Source organism: Crinia signifera, chromosome 9, assembly GCF_055691185.1.
Source record: "Crinia signifera chromosome 9, ASM5569118v1, whole genome shotgun sequence".
Lineage (NCBI taxonomy): Eukaryota > Metazoa > Chordata > Amphibia > Anura > Myobatrachidae > Crinia > Crinia signifera.
Window position 1 is genome coordinate 54,921,079 of NC_139225.1, and position 13,598 is coordinate 54,934,676.

A 13,598-nucleotide genomic window follows, 5' to 3' on the forward strand; every position below is an offset into this window, starting at 1 on the left:
ATCTGTCTCTCATTACTTGTAATGTTGGCTAGGTGAAAAGAGAGAGATTGCTAGACTAATGAGGGAGAGAGGAAGATTTATGCTATTTCAGGGAGTCTCCTGCAGAATGCAGGAGGGTAGGCAACTATGCATTAAAGGAAAATGGTAAGCAAAACAGAATGTGTGCTACTATGTGCAACTGAATATGTTGTTGCTATGTAAGTAACTATTAATACATTCATAAACCTACAGTATAGCTTTCTCTTTATCTACATCTGAACTGAATGGAACCTCCAATCAAAAATACTTTTAGATATTAAATTTTCATGTTATATTTACAGTCACATAGTGTATTACAAGCACAATACTTGAATCCAAAGCACACCAGAAGGATTTTCTTTGATTCAGACATCATATTACAGTCCATTCAACAGTGATGTTCGAGTTCTAGGATTTTTATTACTCGTCAATACCAGTTGTGCAGGAGATAAGAACAGTGTCCTTTTCTAAAAGATATAGACATGGAAATTAGTTTATTCAATTGCCTACAAGATATAAATTGTTTTACATATTATCCAGTGGTGTAACTATGAAAAAATCTCCCCCCTGCCACAAATCTTTTGCGCCCCCCCTACCCTTGACCCCCCCACTTCGACCTCCCCAACCCTCTTTCCCCTCCACATAGTGCCGCTGCATCTGCCCCGGGACCTTCCGCCGGCGAATCAGTCTGTGCTGCGGCTCTCTGTCTCCCTGCTCTCCCGTCTCCTGAGGTCATACAAAACATGTCACTCAGAAAATGGCTGCAGACATGCATGAAATGGTACAGCAGACCGTTTTTAAGGATGCTAGAGGAGGCCTCCGCCTCCTCTGGCATCCTCAAAAATGGTCTGCATTATGGGTGCAGCCATTTTCTGTGTTTCACATTTTTTATTGCAGAAGTAGCTGGGAGAGCAGGGAGACGGAGAGCCGCAGTGCAGACTGATTTGCCGGCGAAAGGTCCCGGGGCAGACGCAGCGGGTGACAATAGCCCCGCAGCCCCCCCCCCCCCCCCCGGCGCCTTTACCTTCCAAGCGCCTCTCCGCCACAGTGGGGGCTGCGGCAGGGCCGGCTCTACCACTAGGCAGCTTTGGGCATCTGCCTAGGGCGCCGGGATCTGGGGGGTGCCAAATCAAAAAATCAAGGACGTCTATGAGGATCCTTGTAGTATTTAATGCAGGCGGCAGCTGTGGAACTTCTAAGACCTCACCTCTATACTTTCACTTGAGTCATACTTCCTACATTGCTGCCCCTTCTCCTTGTACTCTGTTGTGGGTGCAGAGGACCTCCAGGAAAAGCAGGGGACTTGGCCACCTACCCGGGGGGGGGGGGGGGGGGGGGGAGTAGGTTGAAGTTTTGCCTAGGGTGCTGAGAAGCCTTGCACCGGCCCTGGGCTGCGGGGCAATAGTTACGCCACTGATATTGTCATCAAATATAACTAACTATACAGTGCAGTAAAGCTACCCCGTGGGTCCCAGAATCTGATGATGTGGTTCCATTGCTGTTATATAGTCAATACTTACTATTGGAGATTCTGTTTGTGTATGTTTTTGTTTTGTTTCTTTGTTGTTGTTGTTTTTTTTGGGGGGGGGGTGGGGGGAACCCAAGCAAGCCATTGGTTGGTTCTTTGAAAGAGGAACCCAGAGTTTTTTGATTCAAAGCTACATGATATTGTAGTAATCCCCATGATGTACCATTATAACTAGCTGTGAATGCTGATAACACTGACACAACTTCAACTTTATATGTTTTTGCATTGCATGCCTTACACAGAACAAACTCTATATATCACATTATATAACATCAGAGATAAATAACAAGAGTACAACCATTTTGCTTCTAATTGCTCAGGACAGAGGAATAATCACCCCCTGTGAATGTACTTAAAATGCTGGTGATGATTTGATCTCTGCCAGCGGGGGTAATTCAGAGAGGAAGGGCCCAAGGCAGATGGTGGTGGTAAGGGATTCAATTATCAGGAAAGTTGATAGGGCAATCTGTTATTGGGACCATGATAGGCGTACAGTCTGTTGTCTCCCGGGTGCTATGTCCTATTGTGTACCGGGTGGACAGATTATTGGGAGGGGCTGGCGAAGACCCAGCGGTCTTGGTGCATGTTGGCACCAATGACAAAGTCAGTGGTAGATGGGATGTCCTCAAAAAAGACTTTAGGGATCTAGGCAATAAACTTAAACATCTAAGGTAATAATCTCAATGATATTGCCTGTGCCACGAGCTAGCCCAGGGAGACAGAGGGAAATTAGGTAGGCTAACGTGTGGCTCAAAGACTGGTGCAGGAAGGAGGGATTTTAATTCCTAGAAAACTGGGCGGACTTCTCATCATGCGCCATCTCTTTTGCCGCAATGGATTGTACCTGAGGAGGGGGGCAGTGGTGCTCGGGGGTAGAAGGGTGGGAAGGCTTGAGGAGATTTTAAACTAAGAGGGTGGGGGGAGGGTATAGTAAGAAACCTTAAACCAATAAAAGAGTATAGAATAGAGGGCAAAGACAGCTACATTGTGGAGGAAGCAAGGGGAAGGGATGACAAAGGGAACAAGGTATACGAAAAGTGTATGAGAGACACACAGCCCAGTAGAAATATTGTCCATGATACGGATTTATAATTTCAGGAACCTTCTGCAACTGTAACAGGTAACATGACGAAGGCAAAGGAAAAACAAGATCTGAAAGGGTGTGGTTTGGTCTACAACAACTAGGTCGACAAGCATTAAAGTAATTTATTATGGGAAAAAAAATGAACAAGCTACTTTATAGGCTAAATGGAGTTATTATAGGGAATTCTGCTGTAGAGATGGGGGTCATCATAGATGAAAAAGTGGGTAATAGTGCACACTGCTCGAATGCAGCAGCAAAAGCAAACTGGACACTGGTATGCATTAAAAGGAGTATGGATTCAAGGGATGCCAATGTGATAGTGACAAGGCATTGGTGAGACCACACTTGGAATATTGTGTTCAGTTCTGAGCACCGCACCTTAAAAAGGACATAAATGAGGTAAAGAGAAGGGCGACTAAGCTAGTAAAATGTCTTGAATCATTAGAATACAAAGATAGGTTAACCAGGCTGAATATGTTTTTACTGGAGAAATGGAGATTGAGAGGTGATATGATTAGTATGTTCAAATACAGGATTGGGGGGGGCAGATTTATTAAGCTCGGTGAAGTGATAAAGTGCCTGTTTTTTATCACCGGCCACTCAGTGCCTAACTGTGAAGATACAGGCTTGGTTTGAAAAATGACAGGTAGGAGCTGATTGGACGGTGATAAAAACCAGGCACTTTATCACTTCACCGAGCTTAATAAATCTGCCCCTGGGAATCATATGGAACCTGGAGGTGATTTGTTCAGTATCAGGCCTATACTTAGGACATGCGAGGAAAATAAATTTCGTACTGAATTAAGAAGAGGATTCTTCACTATTAGAGAAGTATAATTAAGGAAATCATTGCCGGTGGGGATAATTACAGCAACTACTGTTAATGAATTTAAATCAAAACTGGATACATTTTTGGCCACTAAGGGAATCCTATAGACATGACTTACTCAATTCAGTAGTTACAAGTTAGATAGATTGAACTCGATGGACTAATGCTGGGTACACACCAAAACTATTTGGATTGGATGCAAATCGTATGCAAATCGTATGCAAATCATGCAATCTGATTTGCTAATGGCTTATGCGCCATTGCAGGTCATGCAGAGATAGGTTATTTAGTGATACAGTAGGGTGACATCTGTATACTATAAACTAATACAGTGCTTTTCTCAGACTGGGCAAGATTAAGCCTTGAAAAATGATAAAATGTAGAGTGATAAACCACCAATTAATCAGCTCCTACCTGTCATTTTTCAAACCCAGCTTGTGACATGGCAGTAGGGAGCTGATGCATGGTGGTTTATCACTCTCCAATTTATCACTTTTCAAGCTTAGTACATCTGGACGAGAGAGAGAGAGAGAGAGAGAGAGAGAGAGAGAGAGAGAGAGAGAGAGAGAGAGAGAGGGAACCTGTCACATGTGGGTGTGAGGCCAGGAAACAGGTAGAACAGGGAACTGGTGTGTGGTGTTTACCATCCTGCTGTAGATGATCTTGTCCCCAGGATAGTGTGCACTCCGGTGCTGAGCCTACCCCACTCCATAGCCACTAGCTGTCCCTCTCAGTGCACTCGCTAACCCCCCTGACAGTATTAGCTGTCCCTCTCAGTGTACTTGCTAACCCCCTACCTGTCCCTCTCAGTGCACTCGTTAACTCCCTGTCACCACTAGCTGTACTTCTCAGGGCACTTGCTAACCCCCCTGACAGCACTAGCTGTCCCTCTCAGTGCATTTGCTAACCCCCCTTGACAGCACTTATTCCATTTTCCCTGACCCCCTTCCTCACTGTCCCCATCACAACTCACACACTACCCCACGCAGTGCACACTGACCCACTCACTGCCATCCCTCCACAGCACTTAAGGTGTCCATACACTGAGCTTATTTGGGTAGATTTCAGATGATTACGACAAATCGGGCCATGAAATTGGCCCAAATCAGGTCACTTTGATGTCCCCTCAGGTCCGATGCGTGGTCCCAGGCGCATCGGACCCGAGCAGGTTGTCGGGCCTGCTGGCCGTCCTACCACCCGACCTGGGACCTCCTTCCCCGTGAGCTGGGTAGCGGAGTCCGTCCGAGCGGCGGCGGCTGGGAGGCTGGAGCTTTTAGCGGCATTTTGCTGGGCGGCAGGATGCTGCTGCTAAATATTTTGGCTGAGTCTCAGCCAATCAACATCCAGCCGCCAGATGGACCCCACTACTATGAGCTGCCCATGCCCCGCCACCAGTATCAGCTGGACGGATCCCGCTGCCCGCTCCCCCGCCACGACAGCAGCTTCCCGGGAGTATTACATGCAATAAATTGCATGTGATCGTATTATTACCACTGATTATATTTCATCTTACCTGCAGACTTTTGTGGTACATTCTAAACTCTGCTGGCAGTGTGCTCCGATAGGCTTGTTCCCAACTGTCCTCCAAAATGGGGTCATTCTGGAAACCCGCAATTGTGATGAGAGAGGCCAATCTGTCCTCTTTTCCAAATGCATGTATCTGTTTGGTGATAATCCTTGAAAGATGGAGGAGGGCTGTGTAAGAACCTTTGATAAAGAAATACTTTGAGTTACTTTGGACTAACATTCAAAGAATTTACTAGGATGCAATACAGGAATTGTATATAGAATCTGATTGGATGCTATGAACAACATAACCACTTTTCAGTTTTAGAAGCTTTAATAAATCTACCCACAAGACTCACTGCTACAGAGTTTATATTACTGGGTGGGTGATATTTTGCCAAACTTCCCTGGTGTAGGCCCGTGGTTCCCAAATGTTTTGAATCACGGTGACCTACAGTATCAGAATATTTTTTACGAGACCCCTAGGCCAAAAGTTTGTTAATTTACACTACCCGCATTGCATACTTACCATTTGGCAGTCTGGATTCCATCAGTATGCAGGATGCTGGCATTGGTATACTGAATGCTGGAATCTTGACTTTTACTGCTACTTTGTTCCATGCATTTGCATTTCATGAAAAAATATATATTGTAACACAATTCCTGAGCCCTAGCTTTCCAATTTATTACAAAATTTTATGTTCTCTCTAAAATACTTGTATGTACATGGAGAAAAGGTATGTTCCTTATAAAATGCTTGCATGTACATGGATGAAAAGTACAGTACAGTATGTTTCCTATAAAATGCTTGCATGTACAGTACATGGATAAAAGGTATGTTCCCTATAAAATGCTTGCATGTACATGGATGAAAGGTATGTTCCTTATAAAATGCTTGCATGTACATGGATGAAAGGTATGTTCCTTTTAAAATGCTTGCATATACATGGATGAAAGGTATGTTCCCTATAAAATGCTTGCATGTACAGCACATGGATAAAAGGTATGCTCTCTATAAAATGTTTGCATGTACATGGATGAAAGGTATGTTCCCGATAAAATGCTTGCATGTACATGGATGAAAGGTATGTTCCCGATAAAATGCTTGCATGTACACAAATGAAAGGTATGTTCCTTATAAAATGCTTGCATGTACATGGATGAAAGGTATGTTCCCTATAAAATGCTTGCATGTACATGAATGAAAGGTATGTTCCCTATAAAATGCTTGCATGTACATGAATGAAAGGTATGTTCCCTATAAAATGCTTGCATGTACATGGATGAAAGGTATGTTCCCTATAAAATGCTTGCATGTACATGGATGAAAGGTATGTTCCCTATAAAATGCTTGCATGTACATGGTTGAAAGGTATGTTCCCTATAAAATGCTTGCATGTACATGGATGAAATGTATGTTCCCTATAAAATGCTTGCATGTACATGGATGAAAGGTATGTTCCCTATAAAATGCTTGCATGTACATGGATGAAAGGTATGTTCCCTATAAAATGCTTGCATGTACATGGATGAAAGGTATGTTCCCTATAAAATGCTTGCATGTACATGGATAAAAGGTATGTTCCCTATAAAATGCATGCATGTACAGTACATGGATAAAAGGTATGTTTCCTATAAAATGCTTGCATGTACATGGATGAAAGGTATGTTCCCTATAAAATGCTTGCATGTACATGGATGAAAGGTATGTTCCCTATAAAATACTTGCATGTACATGGATAAAAGGTATGTTCCCTATAAAATGCTTGCATGTACATGGATGAAAGGTATGTTCCCTATAAAATGCTTGCATGGACATGGATGAAAGGTATGTTCCCTAAAAAATGCTTTCATGTACAGTACATGGATAAAAGGTATGTTCCCTATAAAATGCTTGCATGTACATGGATGAAAGGTATGTTCCCTGTAACATGCTTGCATGTACAGTACATGGATAAAAGGTATGTTCCCTATAAAATGCTTGCATGTACATGGATGAAAGGTATGTTACCTATAAAATGCTTGCATGTACATGGATGAAAGGTATGTTCCCTATAAAATGCTTGCATGTACATGGATGAAAGGTATGTTCCCTATAAAATGCTTGCATGTACATGGATGAAAAGTATGTTCCCTATAAAATGCTTGCATGTACATGGATGAAAGGTATGTTCCCTATAAAATGCTTGCATGTACATGGTTGAAAGGTATGTTCCCTATAAAATGCTTGCATGTACAGTACATGGATAAAAGGTATGTTCCCTATAAAATGCTTGCATGTACAGTACATGGATAAAAGGTATGTTCTCTATAAAATGCATGCATGTACATGGATGAAAGGTATGTTTCCTATAAAATGCTTGCATGTACATGGATGAAAGGTGTGTTCCCTATAAAATGTTTGCATGTACAGTACGTGGATAAACGGTATGTTCCCTATAAAATGCTTGCATGTACAGTACATGGATAAAAGGTATGTTCCCTATAAAATGCTTGCATGTACATGGATGAAAGGTATGTTCCCTATAAAATGCTTGCATGTACAGTACATGGATAAAAGGTATGTTCCCTATAAAATGTTTCCATGTAGAGTACATGGATAAAAGGTATGTTCTCTATAAAATGCATGCATGTACATGGATGAAAGGTATGTTTCCTATAAAATGTTTGCATGTACATGGATGAAAGGTGTGTTCCCTATAAAATGCTTGCATGTACATGGATGAAAGGTATGTTCCCTATAAAATGCATGCATGTACAGTACATGGATAAAAGGTATGTTCCCTATAAAATGCTTGCATGTACATGGATAAAAGGTATGTTCCCTATAAAATGCTTGCATGTACATGGATGAAAGGTATGTTCCCTATAAAATGCTTGCATGTACATGGATGAAAGGTATGTTCCCTATAAAATGCTTGCATGTACATGGATGAAAGGTATGTTCCCTATAAAATGCTCGCATGTACATGGATGAAAGGTATGTTCCCTATAAAATGCATGCATGTACAGTACATGGATAAAAGGTATGTTTCCTATAAAATGCTTGCATGTACATGGATGAAAGGTATGTTCCCTATAAAATGCTTGCATGTACATGGATGAAAGGTATGTTCCCTATAAAATACTTGCATGTACATGGATAAAAGGTATGTTCCCTATAAAATGCTTGCATGTACATGGATGAAAGGTATGTTCCCTATAAAATGCTTGCATGGACATGGATGAAAGGTATGTTCCCTATAAAATGCTTTCATGTACAGTACATGGATAAAAGGTATGTTCCCTATAAAATGCTTGCATGTACATGGATGAAAGGTATGTTCCCTGTAACATGCTTGCATGTACAGTACATGGATAAAAGGTATGTTCCCTATAAAATGCTTGCATGTACAGTACATGGATAAAAGGTATGTTCCCTATAAAATGCTTGCATGTACATGGATGAAAGGTATGTTCCCTATAAAATGCTTGCATGTACATGGATGAAAGGTATGTTCCCTATAAAATGCTTGCATGTACATGGATGAAAGGTATGTTCCCTATAAAATGCTTGCATGTACATGGATGAAAGGTATGTTTCCTATAAAATGCTTGCATGTACATGGATGAAAGGTGTGTTCCCTATAAAATGTTTGCATGTACAGTACATGGATAAACGGTATGTTCCCTATAAAATGCTTGCATGTACAGTACATGGATAAAAGGTATGTTCCCTATAAAATGCTTGCATGTACATGGATGAAAGGTATGTTCCCTATAAAATGCTTGCATGTACAGTACATGGATAAAAGGTATGTTCCCTATAAAATGCTTGCATGTACAGTACATGGATAAAAGGTATGTTCTCTATAAAATGCATGCATGTATATGGATGAAAGGTATGTTCCCTATAAAATGCTTGCATGTACATGGATGAAAGGTATGTTCCCTATAAAATGCATGCATGTACAGTACATGGATAAAAGGTATGTTCCCTATAAAATGCTTACATGTACATGGATGAAAGGTGTGTTCCCTATAAAATGCTTGCATGTACATGGATGAAAGGTGTGTTCCCTATAAAATGCTTGCATGTACATGGATGAAAGGTATGTTCCCTATAAAATGCATGCATGTACAGTACATGGATAAAAGGTATGTTTCCTATAAAATGCTTGCATGTACAGTACATGGATAAAAGGTGTGTTCCCTATAAAATGCTTGCATGTACATGGATGAGAGGTCATATTGGCTGTGGCTTACCTGAGTGTTGCATAGAAGCATAATAATGCACACAGAGCCATCTATGGAGACCATGACTTCTGTTAGACACAGCCTGTATGGAGTATCTTCTCGTCTGGAAGTAGGCATGGGGTTATAAAGTTCCACACCCAGCGGGTCCTCTCTTTTCTTTACCCTCAGCCTACGTCACAAACCCTTACCCTGCAAATATTTAAGGAAGAATACTCATCACTCCTGAGATTTGCATGGCTTTAAAGTTATTAGTTCTGCAATACCTTGGGACGAAGAGGAAGTCAGAATTTATTTAAGACTGAAATGAAAATGCTTTTGAGGCATGCGTCACCATATAATAGATAAAAAAAATCAGTTGAAGGTTCATATTGTAAGTTTATAACTGCACCAAGCCCAGGCTAATTGCATAGTACATATCTACATACCTTCCTGATGCATAATTGGTAATAAAAATTTAGTGCACCAGCAAAAAAGACAATCCTTTTCTTTTCTTCTTTCTTCTAATAAAAATATAGTATTGGTAAAATAAGTAAACTTGAGGGGGGGGGGGACGGGACATTTCATTACACTATAGTTCCCTACAACTTTGTGTATCCAGTTGTCTGTTTTAAATAATGCGTCATCACATTTATATAGTAATTTATGCTTTGTCTGCAGCCGCTGTAAAGGTCAATCTATTCAGCAGTGGAGTTTAATATAAAAAAAAATAATAAAAAAATTTAAGGCCCACTAGCTATGTGTAAATATGCATATAGCATATATTTTGTAAATGCCAACAGATTTTTATTTAAGGATAAGTCATTTTGGTTTAGCAATGTGTTTCATACTGGACAATAAATAAATGTTATAATGTAAATATGAATTGGACTGAGAGGATTAGGTTTGCATAGTACTGTATGTAATAGAAAAGAAAATATCTCAAAATATCCTTTGTTGGAGAGTTGTAATAAAGTAAAAAAATGTATAAGTGGAGCATGGACAAGTGGGAAACTTCTGTTACTGGCACTAAGGGGGTTATTTAGAGTTGATTGATGTTGTACAAATGTGCAATTCTTTTGATTATTGATTGACTGCGCATGAGTACGGGTTGTAAAGCGCATACCCGAGCCAAAATAGCGACTGAAACAGTGAAAATATCTAATCGCAATGTCTTTGCAATTTGACAGACAAGAAGTCGCCGATAGCGGGTGGTAACCGTCAGTTTTTAGAGAGTGTCTGAAAAAATCAGCTTTCTCAGGAATTTTAATGGAGGGTGTGTGACATCAGCGCCGGCATGTCCTTGCAGAGTTGTGGAAGGGTCAGACTGGAAAAATCATTAGATGGTTTGTGTATTGCATATCAATGTGCAACAGTATAGCGGATTGCTACATTTTTGCAATTCACTCGTAGATGTAACGTGGGGGGTTCACTCTATCTGGGCGGAGGCTAACCACTTGCAGTCATTTCCAAATTTACAGATAAGAGATCAGGGACCTTATTCTGGTCCACACGCAACGCTGCGAATTTCAGCATTGCGCATTGACCAAACACCGCCCACAGTGCCGCCCCCTCTCACACCCGCGATCCCCCAGCATGGCTATGAATGGATGATTCATCCATTCACAGCCTTGGGTGCGAGGGGAGAAATTGATTGAATTGATCATTCGATAGTTGTCGACCATTGAATGATTTCCACCCCACACCTCCATGGTGTCTCTGATCTGCAAGCTCCCTGTGCGGGAAGCAGGTGGAAAGATGACGTCAGCTGCCCTCCCCCCCCCCCACGCACACACACACCCGCATCATCACCAGATTTCTCTGGGAACACCCAGCGTTTTAATGGGTGTCCATGTATCAGTATCTGTCAGTGTGTCAGGGTTAGCGTGTCAGTGTCTGTTAGTGTCCGCATCTGTCTATGTGTTAACGTCTGATAGTTAGCATCTGTGTGCCGGCATATCAGCATCTGTCTGTGTCAGCATCTGTGTGTCCATGTGTGTCCATGTGTTAGCATCTGTCAGGTCTTCAGTGCCCATCTGTAAGTGTATCATTGCTTGTGTGTTAGTGTATTTCTGTGTTTCAGTGTCTGGTTGTGTATCAGTGTACATCTGTCTGCGTGTCAGAGTCCGCCAATGTGTCAGCATCTGTCTGTCAGTGTGTCAGCCTTCTTTTGTCCACATGCAGGCGGTGTCCAATTGTTGGCATCTGTATCAGCATTTGTCAATGTGTCACTGTCTGTGTGTGACCATGTCAGCATCTGTCATGTGCCAGTACCTATGTGTCAGCTTCCATGTGTCGTCTTATTTCAGCATTTTTGTGTAGATGTAGCAGTTGCTATCTGCATGTTAGTGTCAGCATATGTGTCAGCACTCCACCCCAGTCTGCATGCTTCCCATGGCAGTATCACGGATATTTGTATTTTGGCAGTCTACATGTTTACATCTCTTGTGAGGTCAGCCTTAACCCGGTCAGTGATTTAGTGTAGGATATAGAGGGGTCAACTATGTAGTGTAGGGTATAGAGGTGTCAGTGAGGTAATGTAAGGTATAGAGGGGTCAGTGATGTAGTGTAGGATATAAGTGGGTCAGTGATGTAGTGCAGGATATAGAGGGGTCAGCTATGTAGTGTGGGATATAGAGGGGTCAGCTAGTAGTGTAGGGTATAGAGGGGTCAGCTAGTAGTGTAGGGTATATAGGTGTCAATGATGTAGTGTAGGTGTAGGATATAAAGGGGTCAGCTATTTAGTGTAGGTGTAGGGTATAGAGGGATCAGATATTTAGTGGCGGGTATAGAAGGGTCAGCGATGTAGTGTATACAGCAGGGCTGGGCAATAGCGGCCCTCCAGATGTTGATGAACTACACATCCCAGCATGCCTTGCATCAGTTTCATCATGGCCACATAGCAAAACTAATGCAAAGCATCCTGGGATGTGTAGTTCATCAACAGCTGGAGAACCACTTTTGCCCAGCCCTGGTATAGAGGGATCAGCGATGTGTAGGGTATAGAGGGGTCAGTGATGTAGTGTAGGGTATAGAGGAGGTCAGCGATGTAGTGTAGAGTATAGAGAGGTCAGTGATGTAGTGTAGGGTATAGAGGGGTCAGCGATGTAGTGTAGGGTATAGAGGGGTCAGCAATTTAGTTTAATTGTAGAATATAGAGGGATCAGCTATGTAGTGTAGGATATAGAAGAGTCAGCAATTTAATGTAGGTGTAGGATATAAAGGGGTCAGCGATTTATTGTAGGTGTAGGGTATAGAGGGTTCAGCTATTTAGTGGCGGGTATAGAGGGGTCAGCAATGTAGGGTATAGAGGGGTCAGCAATGTAGTGTAGGGTATAGAGGGGTTAGCGATGTAGTGTAGGGTATAGAGGGGTCAGTGATGTAGTGTAGGGTTTAGAGGGTTCAGCTATGTAGTGTAAGTTATAGAGGGGTCAGTGATTTAGTTTAATTGTAGGATATAGAGGGATCAGCTATGTAGTCTAGGATATAGAGGGGTCAGCGATTTAATGTAGGTGTAGGATATAGAAGGGTCAGCGATTTAGTGTAGGTGTAGGGTATAGAGGGTTTAGCTATGTAGTGGCAGGTATAGAGGGGTCAGTGAGGTAGTGTAGGATATAGAGGGGTCAGCAATGTAGTGTAGGATATAGAGTGGTCAGCGATGTAGTGTAGGATATAGAGGGGTCAGCGGTTTAGTGTAGATGTAGGATATAGAGGGATCAGCTATGTAGTCAGAGCCGGCCCTAGCCTAAATGACACCCTAGGCAAGATTTTGGCTGGCGCCCCTTAGCACCGCCACTAGTTCTGCCTCTGACCCTGCTCCCCTTTCCCAGCACCATCAACCCTCATCATAGCAGTCATCATTTTGGTGCTCTTACCCGCAATATTTTAAATAGAAACATTGCACACATTCTGTGCACAGCCCAAACAGGGGTGTGTTCTTGCTGGGAAGGGGAATGGCCTCACTCACACACCGAATATAGGCATGCTGCATATCATTTTAATCAGCAGAAGCTGCTGATGCCCCTAGGCATTCCAAATGCCCTAGGCAATTGCCTAGTTGGCCTATGCCTAAGGCCGGCCCTGTATGTAGTGTAGGATATAGAGGGCTCAGCAATTTAATGTAGGTGTAGGATATAGAAGGGTCAGCGATTTAGTGTAGGTGTGGGGTATAGAGGGTTCAGCTATGTAGTGGCGGGCATAGAGGGGTCAGTGATGTAGTGTAGGGTATAGAGGGGTCAGCTATGTAGTGTAGGGTATAGAGGAGTCAGTGATGTAGTGTAGGTTATAGAGGGGTCAGCGATGTAGTGTAGGGTATAGAGGGGCCAGTGATGTAGTGTAGAGTATAGAGGGGTCAGCAATGTAGTGTAGGGTATAGAGGGGTCAGCTATGTAGTGTAAGTTATAAAGGAGTCAGTGATTTAG

At 42.3% G+C, this 13,598-nt stretch overlaps 1 protein-coding gene across 1 annotated transcript; it reads right to left on the reverse strand.

Moving 5' to 3' along the window:
- Positions 1-315: 315 nt before the first annotated feature.
- On the reverse strand, positions 316-9,393 carry LOC146036589 (uncharacterized). The gene is made up of 3 exons (XM_083160540.1): positions 9,211-9,393; positions 4,973-5,166; positions 316-485 (listed from the first exon to the last, which is right to left on the reverse strand). Exons 1-3 carry the CDS (start codon positions 9,316-9,318, stop codon positions 446-448), a joined length of 342 nt encoding a protein of 113 aa, XP_083016666.1. The 5' UTR covers positions 9,319-9,393; the 3' UTR covers positions 316-445.
- Between the last annotated feature and the right edge of the window lie 4,205 nt (positions 9,394-13,598).

What these genes read in the sequence shown, in the direction of transcription:
- LOC146036589 (XM_083160540.1), bottom strand. Translation starts at nt 9,318, where the DNA reads ATGCCTACTTCCAGACGAGAAGATACTCCATACAGGCTGTGTCTAACA. An exon ending in TGCTTCTATGCAACACTCAG is followed by an intron (nt 5,167 to 9,210) that starts GTAAGCCACAGC and finishes TCTTTATCAAAG; the next exon opens with GTTCTTACACAGCCCTCCTC. An exon ending in TGTACCACAAAAGTCTGCAG is followed by an intron (nt 486 to 4,972) that starts GTAAGATGAAAT and finishes TATATCTTTTAG; the next exon opens with AAAAGGACACTGTTCTTATC.